Below are 16,130 nucleotides of genomic sequence, written 5' to 3'. Positions count from 1 at the left end.
AAACCCCCCCCCCCCCCCCCCCCCAAAAAAAAAAAAGAAGAAAAGCTACAGAATCCCTTTAGAAGTTCTTAAAAGGGGTTATTTCTAGGCCACTTTAATATGGAATCTATAAAACTGATTTTCAGTTTTTGTTCATTCTTTATCTTAAGTCAAGCTTTTTTTTTATTACTTCCCTGTGTATATGTGTGCTTACATTGTTCGATCATTTTGTATCATTGTGTCACATACCCTTAGTATTTGTGCTCCAACTAAACTGTCATATGCTTTTAAATAATAAATCCTATCTATTCCAATTAACTCCCCAGTGATTGAAAAAAAAAAAAAACTTTCTCTGTAAAATTCCTTTTAGATCCTCTTATGTTCAAGGTCCTTGTTCTGCTCAACTATTCCAGTGCTTTACATCTTTTTCCATTGCTCTCCTCTGTTACTCTGACATCCACCACTACAAAAAAAGTACTTAACCAGGACCAATTTTTTTTTCCTATATATGCAAAAACATGAGTAGGGGAAACTTTTCTATAAGACAAAGTGTTTGCAATCTTAATGTTTTTTTTTTTTTGATGTAGTAAAACTTTTGAAACAATTAAAATAGTTTTGTGTTTGTTCAGAGCAGAGAGGGCTTCTGCAATGTTATAGCAGGCTAAATACAAATGTATCCCTCACTTTCCACTTTTAAAAAATAATATAAAAACAGCCTCTTTCAGAATTTAAATTTAACACATTAAAGTAAAACATGTAAGGAAGAAAATCATCTTTATTGCAATTATTTCCTTACAGTGAATCGTGGATCTTACCTGCAGTACACCCTGCCACCATTAGGTGGTGTGTGTGCGCTGCAAGCTCAGCGACAAAAATACACAGTGTACCTTGCTATGTTAGCCACCAAGGGGCTCCTTTACGCTAGCTTAAATAAATCATTATTTAGAGAGCTTAAGAGTGCGAGAAATTAACGAAAACAATTAATGTGCAAAGCCTTCGGCGTCTTAATAGTTTGGTTTCTGCGCGTCTTTGAATTAAAACCAGGTAAGTTGTAAAATGGCGGATAGCTAACGTTTACATCTTGGTAGTTTGTTATTGATGCCGCTGTTTTGTTGGCCATAGCTGATTCATGAGAGTATTGTCACCTGCAGGTACTGACGCAGAAATGCACCCTTTCAAGAGTCCGTTAAGGGTAGCTCGGAATTCTAACTGTCCCTAATGGATTCAGTTAGTTTTTGTATGCTAATAGTCCTGTTAGCCGCTCGCTGCTAACGGTTAAGCTAGCTAAGCTTGGGAGTGTTGGGGAAAATATATGCTCACATATTAAAGTGGATCTCTACCTTTAAAGACGTTTGCCGATGATAAAAGCAGTGACGGCGAACATTTAAAGGCATCTAACGGAAATCACTGACAGTGTGTGGAGTTCACGGATTTCCTATAATAACATTTGCTCTGATTTGACAGATCCGTCAAAGCCAAACGGTCCATTAGAGCTGAGAGTGAGCAGGAATTAAACTCCAGCCTCCCCAACATCTGGGATCTTTCTAAATAGACAAACCTACCGAGATCATCCGTTAGAGTGAAGAGTCGAGAAAATAAAAACTGGATTTTTGACCTTTAAACCTTTTATGTGATATTTATCACACAGCGCTAAGGTCAACATTCCATCTAAAATCCTTCCCCTCAGTGTCAGACGGACAAACTGATGTTGAAGCCTGAGGATGTGAAAATGAAAATATTCAAATACGACACTGATTGTTTTCTGTTATTCACAGTGCGAGATTATAACAGTAATTTATAAGCAATATTTCCCCTTTTGTAGTTCATCTGTTGTCATTATATGCCTTAACCTGTCTGGTATTTACAGCTAATTAATTATTATGCAGAATTTAATGACTGCTATAATCTACTTATTTAGCAATGGTCCTGATGAATTATCACATAATATATATATATATATATATATATATATATATATATATATATATATATATATATATATATATATATGTGTGTGTGTGTGTATATGTATGTATATATACATATATATATATATATTTATGTCTATATGCATGTATATATGTATTAGGGGTGGAACGGTTCACAAAATCCACGGTTCGGTTTGGTTCACGGTTTCGGGGTCCTGGTTTTGGGTTCGGTCCGGTATATGTTTATTGTTACACCGAAAAATAAAAAATAATAAAAAAAAATTAATGAATTTTTTTTTAATGAAATTAATGGAAAAATACAAAAAAATTGATTAATTGTAATTATTTTTAATGATTCGCGGAAACCAAGGATCATTTTCGCATGTTTTGCTGCTTTGAATTTAATCATCTCGCGCATGCCCTCTATGATCTCCAAGGAACTCAGAGCTGAGCGGACGGGAGCCACAGTGGAGGCTGTAGGCTTTGCTTTGAGCAGGCGGTCTGGAGCGCAGCGGGGTGGAGCGCAGCGGAGCGCTGACGGAGTATGTGGGATTTCGGGGTTAGCATGACATGTTGGTCATGTTGCTTTTAGCATAAACAAAACGTGTTGCACAATACTTGCACACTGTTGCACTTTTATCCACAACTTTTTTCCCGCTGTCATCGTAGGTCACTCTAAATGCAAAGTGGTCCCATACAGCAGACCTATAAAGTAGGGATGCACGACATTGGGATTTTGGCCGATATCCGATATGCCGATATTTTAAAACTCATGTAGCCGATAACCGATATCGATACTGATGTTAAAGCTGGACAAAAATAAGTAGTCATTGAAAATAGCAGTTTTGTTATCCATTTCTGACACTTTGAAAAATAATATACTCAAATATATTTTCATATGCTGATATCAAATTGATTTTTAAAAACGCGGTATCAATCTATTTTACTTTCAAAATCTCGTGAAATTTCATCGTTCTGTTACAAACTCTCGTGATATTTTACAAATTTTTGTGAGATTTTGTTAGTAAAACAGATCGATACTGCGTCAATATATCAACATATAAAAATATGGCAAAATTTCGTGAATTTTCGGGGGATTTCGTAGCATAACAATGAACATATAGCAATATTTCATTAATAAAAGAGATTGTATATGGTGTTTTTAAACGGCAATATATCAGCATAAGATATTGTGATATTATAATGTATCAATATTTTTTCCCTCGTCTTTAGAAGTTTTTAAGTCTGTAAAAAAGAAGTTTTTGAGGAAGAAGAAGCAGTATTTTTTTTTTTTTTTTTTTTTTTTTTTTTAGACTTTAGAAACTCAGAAGCTGATCAAATATCGGGTTAAATATCGGTGGGGTGGCCGATGTCCGATATTCAGTTTTAAGGCCGATACAGGCCGATACCGATAGGGGGCCGATTATATCGTGCATCCCTACTATAAAGTGCTGCTGGCGCGTCTTCCAACTCCTGTTCTTTCCCACTCGCCATACCCACACAATTCTCCACAACAACTGATTTTTTTCTGCTACACTCGGCTACGCTGCTTCGCTTCTTCTTCTTCTTCTTGTTTACTACTGGTGGTTGGCTTTGGTCGCAGTACCGCCACCTTCTGCTCTGGAGTGTAATCGCTTCGCCTATGAGAAAAAGGAGCAGCGCATGAACCGAACGAAACACACGCGAACCGAACCGAGACAGTCGAACCGAACGGTTCGGACGGTTTTCAAAAACCGTTCCATCCCTAATATGTATACATATACTATTTAACAGATTTCAACAATTATTACAGTAATATGAATTATTTTCCTCATATTCGTTAAAGCATAACAAGAAGTGAAGCATAAACGGAAGAAAACATAAAGCTGTTTATCATGAAAAATTTACAGAGCAGATCTCTGTGCTAATGTTTCCCTTTCCCTGTGCAGATTAAAGAGGCAGAAAAGTTGTAGTTTTAAAGTAGGTGTTTTTTTTAGCCAAAAACTTGCTTTGGCCAAGAAGACATGCAAATTGAACCAGAAGAATGGGCCAGCCCCTTAAGAATGAAAAAACCCAAAACTACTCCCCATTCCAAAGGGGCGGAAATGAAAACTTAGACACCAAGTCCAGTGTGTTGTTTTTTACTTTTTTGGCATGCAGATCTATGCATGTAAATAGAAGTAAACTGTTTTTCACACAAAGGTTACAGTAAAGTCCTCCAATAATAGCCTTAGGTGAAACATCTACAAGCTTTGCGTTAGTACAAAGGAAAATCAAAGTAAAATTTTGGTTAAAAATAATCGCAATTTTGATTTTTGATAAAATTGTTCAGCCCTAGTTTTGAATATCTTATTCATCATTTCATCTTATTTATTAACCCAGTTAGGGCTGAAACAATCTGATTAATCGTGATTGAGCGATTATTGAAATGATCAGCAACTAATTTAGTGATTGATTTATCATTAACTGGAGTATAGAGACTAAATCATGCCTGACAGATTGACCCACTTAGAGCAGGAATTATACCAACATTATAAAAAAATATCTAAACATGTTGCATTTAAGCTAAAGAAGCAGTTTTCGTCTGTCAATCTGCTCTATCCAGAACTCCTCAAGTGGAAAAGTTTTAGTTTCACCTGATTTAATTTTGTAAAAAAAATCTCTTAAGGAACCTTCGGCTATCCGATTATTAATCAATTAAAGGTATAGAAAACGATATTTTTTTCCCGGGTGGATCATCTAAATAAGTGGTCCTCATAATTGTCAATATTTCTGGTGATATGTTTATGTAAGGTCGGCCTACGTGCTCGTCCTGTTAGCTAACTTTTTCTGCCCATGTGCACTTTCAGACGTATATGTGGTGAGTTAGTTTCAGAAAGTCATTGAAGCTCACCTTTCTCACTGCGGTTCTTTGAAAATGGCCAAGGAATCGAATCGTTCTGTGAAACGATTCGATTCCTTATCGATTCTCTTATCGATTCTGTGCAACAATGAACTTGGTAAGTGCATGGTGACATTCGTCTACCTTCCCCTGGGACATTCCATTTCCGCCTGCCTCGGCAAAAACAGAAGGCAGTGAACAGGAGCTGCCAGCCTCTGAGCCAGCCAGGCTACCTGTCTTCTCACAGTCATCTAAATCTAATGGAGATGGCATCTGTTTACTGAAAAAGCATTACTGTATTTCAGGAAATAAACTCATCTCCCCCTGATTTAAATAAACTAACCATTCTCTCTGTTTAATTTATTTAAAGTAGAGGTAGGAAACTGGTTTATTTCCCGAAATGGCGTAAGATTTACTAGGAACAACATGAAGCACAGCCAGTGATATAAAACTAGCTACTTACCACCAGAGTTGCCTTCCATGCTGGTCATAACTTTAGCTTCTGTCCGGAAGCATCAAAAACATGGCATTAGTTAAAATGTACACCATGTTGTGTGCGCAGGTGTTTCTGCATGCTGGATGTATTTCGTCCCGCGGATGTTTTTGCCACTTTACATACAAACTTTCGATCAGTTTACCCAATGGGACGCCATTTTCTTTTCTTTTTTTTCCTTTTCTAGACTTAGGCCTGGTCATGTCGTACTTGCTTACTAAATGCCGTGTGCGTAACTTGCGTATAAAAAATGTGACGTAACTTACGTAGAAGACGTGACGTGGTGCTGCCTGGAACCGTTAAGCAAACCGTTAAGTGAGCTTCCTAACGCCGCCATGGAATTGGAACACACAGAACCGGTCCTCATAAGGAAGCGGTTTTTGATTCCCATCCCTAGTTGTTAGATAAAAAGTGTCTACGAAGTGAATGAGAAGAAGAGAAAGGCCTCAGAGGAGGCAGATATATCACAGATATATCCCAGAATGCTTTGTGCAGAGAGCTCTCCGGTACCTGTGCCATCTTTGTGATTAGTCACCGCTGTCAGGTAGCGACAGCGGTAACAAAGATGGCACAGAGACCGCACTGTGAAGAAGGAGTTACGTGACCAACAGAGCAAAAAGCAGTGTTCATCTGTCTGAACCCTCAGTTAACTGAGTTCCCTATAAAGTCCACACTGTCTGTGGACAAAGTAAGCTTTTATAAGCTGTGAGAACAGAACAGAACTCCTTTTAAAAAATCCTCCACAATACCTTAATCAAATAAAATAGTCGACATATTAATCAATTTGCTAAATAATCGTTAGTTGCAGCCTGTTTTGTTTTATTTTATAAAAAAAAATTTTGTGGTTTAATACCGTGTAAGAGGACGTGTTTTTTTAAATACAGCTGGCGACATAAGCTGTAAAAATATAAGGATTTAGCATCTTTTATTAACAGTATGTTGTGAAAACATGTTTAGCCCTTGGTGTCATGGAAGGATCCTTTTGATACAAGAGAAAAATCTTTTGTTTAAGGAAATGGTGATAACATTTTCCACAATCTGACTGTGTAAAAATGCTCTCAAGCATTTGATGATATTTTTAGTTATGAGGTGCCTCCATCAGGCCAACCGTGATAAATGGATATCTTCATACCTGACACAGACTGTTTATTTATGTTTAGAAGAGTCACATTCCAGACATATTCAACCACTAGTTTGTACTTTATTTCCACCTCCATTAGTAGGCAAGTATTTTTCTTTTATGCTGCTCTAAAATACTACTTTTAAGGTTTGAAATTCAATCAGTTCTTATAAAGTTCAAAGTATCAGTGAAAAGCAGTTTTATCAACTAATTGGTTAAATTCAAGGAGAATTATTTTACAAATCTGCTATTTCCAAGCAAATCAAACTATGTTGGTTTATTTAGGGTTCAGACTGCAAAATGTCTAACGTTAGAGGAAATGAGTCAGTGCAATTCTCGAGGGAAGCACCCTGTCCCACCTGGTTAAGGAGGATTTTTATTTCCTGTTTTTGTTTCCAACTTGTTAATCATAACGAGAGAAATGTCTCACTCTCTACCAGGAGGAAGAGGGGAAGAAAGGGCTCTTTTAGTCAGCTGGAAACGCAAAGGTGTGGTTGCAGTGGCTTTGTTTGACTTGGAATACAGCTGTTATCATAAATTAATAAGAAACTTTACAAGCAGTTTGATATAGTCTAAAACCTTAATGTGTGTCACACTGATTATCAGTTCCAGCGTCTGAAAAAACACCCAGTTTCTCTTAAACGTATCGCAAACCAAGGCCGATAAAATATTCAGCTTTTATGGCAGGAACGTTATGAGTATGCTAAGGTTCTGCACAACACTCCTGACCTGACAGTTTCCCTGCGGGCACTCATTAATAACCTTCCTTAGGAAGCCAACCGCCAGCAGGGAATTGCTAAAGACACAGGCCTTTTGCAAAAAGATATGTCTAAAAATATGAATGGAAGGTTGAGCGGAAGGAAAAATATCTGATAAAGATCAGGAATAAATGCAGCTCTGAGAGGATTGTTGCAGAAGTTAGTGCATAAAGCACTGCTGTAGGTGTGTCCAGGATATGAGCTAGAACTGGAGTTTACTGTGCGATTTTTTTCAGTCGTTGCACGCAGCTACAACTCACTCTGTACCACGAAACCACAGGGTTTCATTGTACAGTGTAAGTTCGCAGCTCACGATTTATGCTCTCAAACTGTGCGGCCTGATGCTCTGATGCGATCTACCTGCTCACATTATACGTCTAAAACCACGTCAGACTCAGCTCCGCAGTGAGATGGCGCTACTCTGACTCGTCCCGTATGCCGGGCTTTAGATTGTGTTTGGCCCATTCTGAGCCGGACTGACACTAGAGGTGATTACCTTTTCTAAGGAGAACAGTCGTTAGTGAGGTGTCTAAAGTCCTTTTTGTAAACGTAGAAGTAATTTAAACTATTCTTGGGAATCAAAGCTCCCAGAATCTGGAGGAAGTGTAGAGATTCATTATTAGTAGTAGTTTGTAGTGTAGTGTAGTTTGATCCAGTGTAAAGTTTTACTTTGAGTATAAAAGCATAGTCAAGGATGTTAGGCTTTTTTTATTTAGTGAATTTTAAACAATTAAACAAAATGTTTAATGATATTCCAGTTTATTAGGATGCAACTATAGATCAGGGTTTTTGCTGTGAAAAACAGTGGAAGCAGTGGAAGCAGAACTGACTGGAGCTGTCTTATGCTACATTCACACCGCATGCGCTATAAGCAGCAAAGCAGCTTCTGCTGCTTCATTTTCATGCTTGTCATTAAGGTCAGACGTCCAGTAAAGTGTGTCCAGATGCGTCTGATGTTTCTGCTGCTCCTGTGTTAAATGAGAGCAGCTTTGCTATATTTGCTGTGATCAGTGGGTAAAAAGTAGTTTTAATATATTTTAAGTGAGAAAGTCCACCTGAAAACATCCTCTGTGCAGTCAGTTGATCCAGATTACCATCCTGCCTTCAAATATTATTCCCCTGTCTGAGCCGCTCAGACCTAACCTGGCAGTAGCCAGGTTGATATGTGTAGAACTGGGTTGAGTTCTATGTTATCAGTCTGGGATGGCTGCAGTTCTGTCCGGTAAAAGGAGGGATGTTTAGTACAATTCTTCGAGCTGATTGGGTGACGTGCCAGCTAGTACCTGCCTTGCATAATACGCTTTCAGTCAATCGTAGCAGAGAATTGTGACGTTTCAGTGGAGTAAGCTGATAAATCAAACTTCCCCATCTACAAATGCACAAAGTGCTTCTATTTGCTCCTTTTTTTAAAAAGAGAAATTGTTGCTATTTTATCTCATACCGAGTCAATTGCGGTATTGAAAAGGGAGTCTCCAGCGTAGCCATGTTTGTAATGCCCCGGCGAGGCCCTCCTGCTGGAATGTCATTGGCCCGACCCGCTGTTACGAGACGGATGTATTAGCGGGAGTCTTTCAAGATGGATTAGTTGTGGGACTGAAAACTCAGATCTCACGACAATCCAGCTTGCAGCGCAAGCTCAGATCCCCACGGAGCGGGGTACCATCACTGGGAATCCCCAGCAGCAGCTGCCTCAGGCCTGGTCGCCTCTTGGGGGTTTTTCCCTACTGTTGGTGGTAGATGTTAGCTTTTTTCAGTTATGTGGTACAAACTGTAGGCACCATGATAATAAAAGTGTACATATTTTGCTGGCAGGTTTCGACACTATAATTTAATTTAGGAGTTAATAAACTGTTTTAGAGGTGTGATCATAGCGCCCTGCATCAGCAGTGCTGTGTCTGTCTCTGATTGGTTGATGTGGTCGAGCAGCAAAAGTTCAATTTTTCCAACTCCAGGATCTGCTGCTTGTGATGTGCATCATGCGCCTCAGTTTCTCAGAAACTCATGAGGCGCTGCTCCTGATGCTCAGATGCATCAAGATGCGCTGCTCCTGTTGCTCTAAACCCTCTGGAGGACCTTTTAATGCACCTTGATGCGTGTCAACCATTGACTTTGCCTGTAGAGCGGCTGCTTCTGCTGCTCAAAGAGTGTCCCGTGTGAATGCAGCATTAGGAGTTGCCTGCTTCTCTAACTGAAAGTATCTGGACTGAAACACATGGGGAAGAATCAGCAGATTTCTGTTTCATTACCTGAAACTAGCAAACTGAGCACTTTTGATTCATGTAGCTTCATAAAAGTACCTGCTTATAGTAAAACGGCTGGTAATCACCCCCACCCCCTGTTAGTTTCAAAATCACTTTTCCTCACACAGCTGCCTTTCTGTCTGCATCCAGAAGAACCCTGGTGCTTTATTTAAGACTAAAGTTTGTTCCACAGACTCTTTGCACTATGAAAGACCCACAATGCCTGATCCTCAGCGAGTCAAACCAAAGCACCTCGTTAAATTACATAGATTTGTTCGTCATTATAAAGAGTTGGATGTTCAAGAGTTTTGTTTTGGTCCTGCAAAATTTCTCTCTTTGTCCTCGTCAACCTATTTATGGAGTATTTTCTTATTTATGAGTTTAGTTCATAGGTAGGCAGGCACACACAGACATTATTAAATGGGCATATTCACGTTATTTGACTTTTTATGAGAATAACTCACTCTGGTTGCATGACGAGATTTTCTGCAGGATTACTGCATCTTGTTGGTTTTGTATTGGTCATTTTTTGTTTAATACTTTATTGTTGCTCCGTTTGTTAGTAAATAAAGCTTGTTGCTAAGCCAGTTATTATAATGTTATGCTCATAACATAACTTTATTCTGATAATGTTGCGACTTTATTTTCATGATATTATGGCTTTATTCTGATATTTCTGCAACTTTTTTACGATTTGTTCTGATAAGTCTTAAACTTTAATTTTCCAATGTGACTTTATTCACGTAATGTTATGAGTTTATTCTGATAACGTTTCAAATTTATTTCTCGTGTTGTGGCTTTATTCTCGTAATGTTGTGACTTTATTTTCGTAATATTATGACTTTATTCTCATAATTTTGCCACTTTATTTTCCTTAATGTTACGATTATATTCTTGTAATATTGCGACTTTATTCTCGCATTAGAAAAAATAAATCTCTAGCCTGGATACTCCATCATACTAAGGAGGTAAATGTGTTTAAAAACACGGATTCTGCTGCTGCTACGGTTGTTTAAAAGGAGCATGTTGGCCTAGGTTCAGTTTAACTTTCGGCCTATCCAATGTTTGTGCTGGAATGAGTCCTGAAGGGGGGAGTCCAGACGTCAGTCAAAGGGTTGATATGCTCATTAAAAATGAGCGTAGTGGTCTGAGTATTAGCATAGCGGCCAACTACGCTAAAAATACACTAGCAGGAACCCTGAGGCTCTGTGCGCAAACGTCCTTTAAAACCTCACACTACTGATAGCAATGCTTTTGTAGGCTACATACTAACGGTATTTTAAATAGGTCAATAGGTGTGATGCTCAGTCCCAGTTTGTTAGGAACAGGAATTTTCTTTTTCCGTGATGTTCGGATTAAAGGCTGGAATTGAACATCAGTTGGTCAAACCCTGGATCTGCTTCCTGGTCAGAGGTTGGAGGCCATCTTTAAGTTTGTAACACATCTGTCCAAGCTTAGACCCCAGTAAAGCCTAATCTAACCATCATTAAACATGTCCATGCTGTGTGGATATGAATGTTGACTTTGATTATTATTATTATTGATTTTCATTGATATCATTTAAGCTTTTTATTTAAATTGGTTATTAGAAACATTTAAATGCAGTTAAACAATCAGATTGAAAATCGGACTTAAAAAAATAGTTTAAAAAATTGGATCGTACTTTTTTTTATAGACCAGGGCTGGATGATATTTTGATATCAATATATATCCTGATATAATTTATTTCAGAATTGGTGATATGAATTTTAGAAACATTTAAAACAGCATTTGTCACTGAATGACATCCTTGGTTTTATGTTTTTTTTTTTTAAAGCAAGTATTTCCGAAATGTTATGTCAGAGGAGTTTTAAAAATGTAAATGTTTACAGGCATAAGTCTTCTTGACAGTCTCTCTGAGGCTTCTTTTGAATATCGATACCGAAAAGATATAATGTCAACCAAAATAAAGAAATCTATTGTGATATCAGTTTTGGTCCTATCATCCAGACATAAGTGACTGGAATAAATAGACTGATCAGAATAAAATGTATTTGATCTGGATATTAGCATCTAGCCATTTACAGCAGAAACAACGCCATGTTGAGCCGGTAAAAACATGAACACTCAGGTCAACTTACCTCCTTCGGAATATCTTCCTCCGGAGGTGTTTTTACATTCATGCTGATTGTGTTATCAGGCAGCATAAACCTCTCCGTCAGATTACATCTTCATTCTGATCCTGCAGAATCTAACCAGAATATTTCAGCTGGCTGCAGAGATTTTTAATCCGATCTGCGTTTATTCTGATTTCTTATGTCCATTTAAACGTAGCTATAGTGAAAGTTCAAGTGGTAGCAGGAGGTAAATGCTGAAGCACATGGCTGTCGAATTTGAGGAAATTGGTTCAGAAAAAACCTTGAAAGTCCTTAAACATCCACTGCAAATACGACCTAAAAATGAGTATCATTTTCTTAAAGGAATACTACACCCAAAACATGATTAGCCTTCATTTTCTACTCACCCCCATGCTGAACAACACTCTGGAGTACTTTTTTGATATCTCAAATGCATCTGGAGATCTGGGAGGCTTCTTGCTGTCTGCTGACATTCAAATAATGGAGGTCTATGGTGACCGAGACAGAAAGGTCCATAAAAGTCCACAAAAAACATGTCAATATTCCTCCATACTGCTCGTCCAATGTATTCCAAGTGTCCTGAGTGGGTAGCATCCAGAATTTACTCGAAACGAAGTCATTTAGAATGTTTTTAGAGCATAAACAGAAGTGTATAGGATTTCCTGAAAGCGCGCACCTGCGCGATCACGACGCTACGGAAGCCGGCAGACCAAACCAGCGCATTCAGCTCGGCAAAGAACTCATGCTCTTCCTCAACACTGAAGTCCTCAGACATTTTACTTTCGTTGTTTCTTTCTTTGCACAGGTAAACAGCACATTTCTTCTTCTACGCTTGCATTATTGGCAGAGCAGACGCTGAATGCGCACTTTCATCTGGCTTGGTCTGCCGGCTTCCGTAGCGTCGTGAGCGTGCATGTGCGCGCTTTCAGGAAATCCTATACACTACTGTTTATGCTCTAAAAACATTCTAAATGACTTCGTTTCGAGTAAATTCTGGATGCTACCCACTCAGGACACTTGGAATACATTGGACGAGCAGTATGGAGGAATATTGACACGTTTTTTGTGGACTTTTATGGACCTTTCTGTCTCAGGCACCATAGACCTCCATTATTTGAATGTCAGCAGACAGCAAGAAGCCTCCCAGATCTCCAGATGCATTTGAGATATCAAAAAAGTACTCCAGAGTGTTGTTCAGCATGGGGGTGAGTAGAAAATGAAGGCTAATCATGTTTTGGGTGTACTATTCCTTTAAGATAAGCGTATTTACCCTTAATTTGAGCAGGTAAATAAGATGATCTGCCAATGGAATGAGTATTTTTTCCCCTAAAATAAGATAATTACATAATATGCACTTGAAATAAGGGACTGCTGTTGTTTCTTCTTTATTTAAATATAAATTGTTCTATTCAATTGGCAAAGTCTCACTTTTCTGCTTAATTCAAAAAAATAATAAATTGACTTTCTTAGATTTAAATTTTTTGCAGTGTGATATAAACCGAGGTATCGGAACTCTGAATAAAGGTTTATTTCCATTCTGTTTTTCCTGCAGTTTAAAGTCTGTATTGAGATGCCGGAGAAAGTGGTATCATATGGTATCCTATAAGGGGGTGTGGCCCCTCGCCTTCCTATTGCTGTTCACTGCTGTTCTGGCTGAAACAAAGCTTCTGAACTTTTTTAAGAAAGATTTGTAGAAGTAGTACTACAAAGTAGAAACAAACAGTCATGAGAAACATGGTCGCTGAGTTTAAGGAGGGAATGTATATTTTTGTTAAAGATTATAGTGGAAATATTCCCCAACATGTTATTTCTGCTGATCATATCCCGCTGTGAGAGCCCTATAGAGAAAAATAAAGCCATTGAAGCTTGAAATCCTGAAGAACATTTCCTGTTTACCTTGATACAGATGATGATGCGTAACATACTCTAACCTGCTGATAGCTTACCTAATGGGAAATAAGGCTACTTAACTCAAATAACAGCTATTTTGTTCTGATATCTTTGCAGAGTCTCTTAAGTTTTCTTACAAGAAGACTACAATCTAAATAGCATTTTTTTCCCTCCAATATTGCGACTATTTTAAGGTTTCCTCTTCAACAATCAAGAGCATATGCATGATTGGCACCGTGGTTTAAAAATTCAAGTCCCATTATTTGCATTTAAGTGCTGAAACAATAAATCGGATTAACCGTTTATCAAAAATAATGGGAAAATAATTTAGTAATCTTTTTTTATTTTAACCCCCTTTTTTTTATTTTCTTATCTTTCAATGAAAGGACGGCGTTTTATGTGTTTGACGGCGCTGATGAGAGTTCAGCGACTTTAACGGGAGAAGAAGAAAATAATTCATGCTGATTTTTTGTCTGCATTTTGCAGAATGTGTCTGATCTTTCTAGATGTACTCAACTTAATTACAATGTCTGAAAACAGAAGAATCTCAGACTTATTGAGACAATAATATCACTCTTCTGTCCCAGAAATGAGATCCTACTCTCCTTCCTGGGGCTAATGTTTTCAACTTTGGATTCATACATGCATAGTCTTTTGATTTTTTCTTTTCGTTTAAACTCATGGTATATAATGCATAATCTAAAGAAAGAAACAACCTAATTGCAGATGCTCAGAGGACCTTACCCTAACCCCATGATGATGTCAGGCAAGCAGATTAACAGAGGGAATGTAAAGGTATCCAATTGGCTCAGATAACTCATTTAATGTTGTTTTTAAATATGTAGTTAAGCATTCTTTGGTGATTTAAGAACCGAAAGACCATAATTACATTATCTATGGCGACCTGGATGAATATCTCTTTGCAGATGCGCAAATGAGCCAATATTACAGATCGGATAGTGACAGGACCAAACAGAGCGAGGCAAGAGAGAATACTCTGATTTGATTGGTCATCATGAATGGAGTACCTTAGTTTCTGCAAAGCAGATGTAATCTGCCAACCAGCGCCACCAGAAAGATAAAACTCCATCTCCTTATTGGAATATAAGAACATAAAATGAAAGGAGCTTAAAATGAAAAAAAAGGAATAAAAAAATAAGAAACAGTGAATATGTTAAGTAGCTTAGCAAAATAAGTGTTTCAAAATAACACTTCATTACTCAATACATAAATAAACACATAAATAAATTATTTAATAAATCTTTGAATAATAAAAAAATCGTTTTAAATATTTTTTTATGGGGATATTTCTTTAATGAAATATTTATTGACAATTTATGAATAGCAGTATTTAGCTACATGCAGTTTAGTGAAGTTTGATCTGCTGCTGAAGGTTTTTTTTCCTTGTCTCTTTTTCCTCCCTGATTTTTCTGTGGTCTCCAGGAGGCTTTGGAAGCCGACTGCTTCATCAAGACCATCTGACTTTAAATCTTCTGTTCTTTTTTATGCTCTGCATACTCTGTGGTTTCTCAGCAGCATCTGTTCCTGTTTCCAGGTGGGTGAGAAGAGATCGCTTCTGCAGCTCCAGAAAATGGTGCAGAAATGATAGCGGCACAGGATTTGCACGCAGAGTTCCAGTTTCCCCAGTAAGCAGTCAATCACAGCCATGCTTCATTGTCCTCAATCTCTGGTGAAAGTTTAGTTTTATTCACCAATGTCTTCATTCTTTTTATGCACAGAGATACAGAATCTCAGTTGTCCTCAGATGCGGACCTTGAGGATCCTGATGGAAGAAACACTAAGGGAGGAAGGGGCCTGGTATAATCATTCATTTACGCTACAAATAAAACCAGATGTTTACTACATCACATTTTTAATTTTGAATGACACAACTAGGGTAAATCAGGATTATAAAAACGTACATAATAATTATAAAAATAATTTAGATTTCAAATGTTAACTTTGTTCTCTTTAAGATGTATAATTAATCTGGCAAAATGTTAGTCAGTAGCTGTGTTTCCATTGTCTGTCAAATTGAACATTTTCTGTGTAAGGAAATAGATTTGTTTACCCAGGATGTCTGTAGCGCAACCACACAATTTTCATAGGGGTGACCAGGCAGGGAGGGTTGGCTGAAAACGTACAGACGGCAGACCCAGATCAGGGTCAGTCTACACTAATAATATTGATATAACCGGAATCCTAAAGTCATTGCTAATTAACGTACACATCACATATGCTGCCTTATTTAAATGTGTAGTGGGAGATCTTCTTTCTGCTTCGATTTTCAGGGGGGTTATTTTATTTGTTGTTTATCCTACATACAGAAAGAAACAAGTCCAGAGTGTATTTAAAAGATTCTTTTAATTTGAAAATTGATAAAAAAAAAAAAAAAGAAAATTTAAAAAAACAGATAAGTTCATCTCGGTGTCCTTTAGTTGAACACAATATCAATATTTAGGTTTAACCCTCTCAGCCTTCTGCTTCCTGCTTATACAGACAATTTTCATAGTTCTGCTCTCATTGATCATTAAAACCTTGTTCTAATTGACAGGGAGCCAAAATGGGGAGGAAGGTGCTGGGAGACAAGGCCAGAGGTGGGGCAGGAGGAAGAGTCAGCGGTGCTGGCTGGGTCAATGGCCATCGTCAGGAGAACGGGTTGGAGAACATGAGCCTGTTTGAGGTGGTTAAAATGGGGAGGAGTGCCACACAGGTGAGGAAGCTGCTATCTCACTGCAGAAATAC

At 37.9% G+C, this 16,130-nt stretch overlaps 1 protein-coding gene across 1 annotated transcript in view; it reads left to right on the top strand.

Annotated features, from left to right (window-relative positions):
• The first annotated feature begins 15,101 nt into the window (after positions 1-15,101).
• The window catches only part of LOC119790880 (cohesin subunit SA-2-like), a 39,971-nt gene continuing 38,942 nt past the window's right edge, over positions 15,102-16,130 (top strand). The window contains exons 1-2 of the mRNA XM_038296620.1: positions 15,102-15,203; positions 15,940-16,098. Coding sequence (XP_038152548.1) covers positions 15,117-15,203; positions 15,940-16,098 — 246 coding nt within the window. The 5' untranslated portion in view covers positions 15,102-15,116. The remainder of the gene's footprint in view (positions 15,204-15,939; positions 16,099-16,130) is intronic.

This window comes from Cyprinodon tularosa, unplaced genomic scaffold (assembly GCF_016077235.1).
Source record: "Cyprinodon tularosa strain WSP-4 unplaced genomic scaffold, ASM1607723v1 ctg110, whole genome shotgun sequence".
Taxonomy (NCBI): domain Eukaryota; kingdom Metazoa; phylum Chordata; class Actinopteri; order Cyprinodontiformes; family Cyprinodontidae; genus Cyprinodon; species Cyprinodon tularosa.
This window is presented reverse-complemented; position numbering and strand designations above follow the sequence as displayed.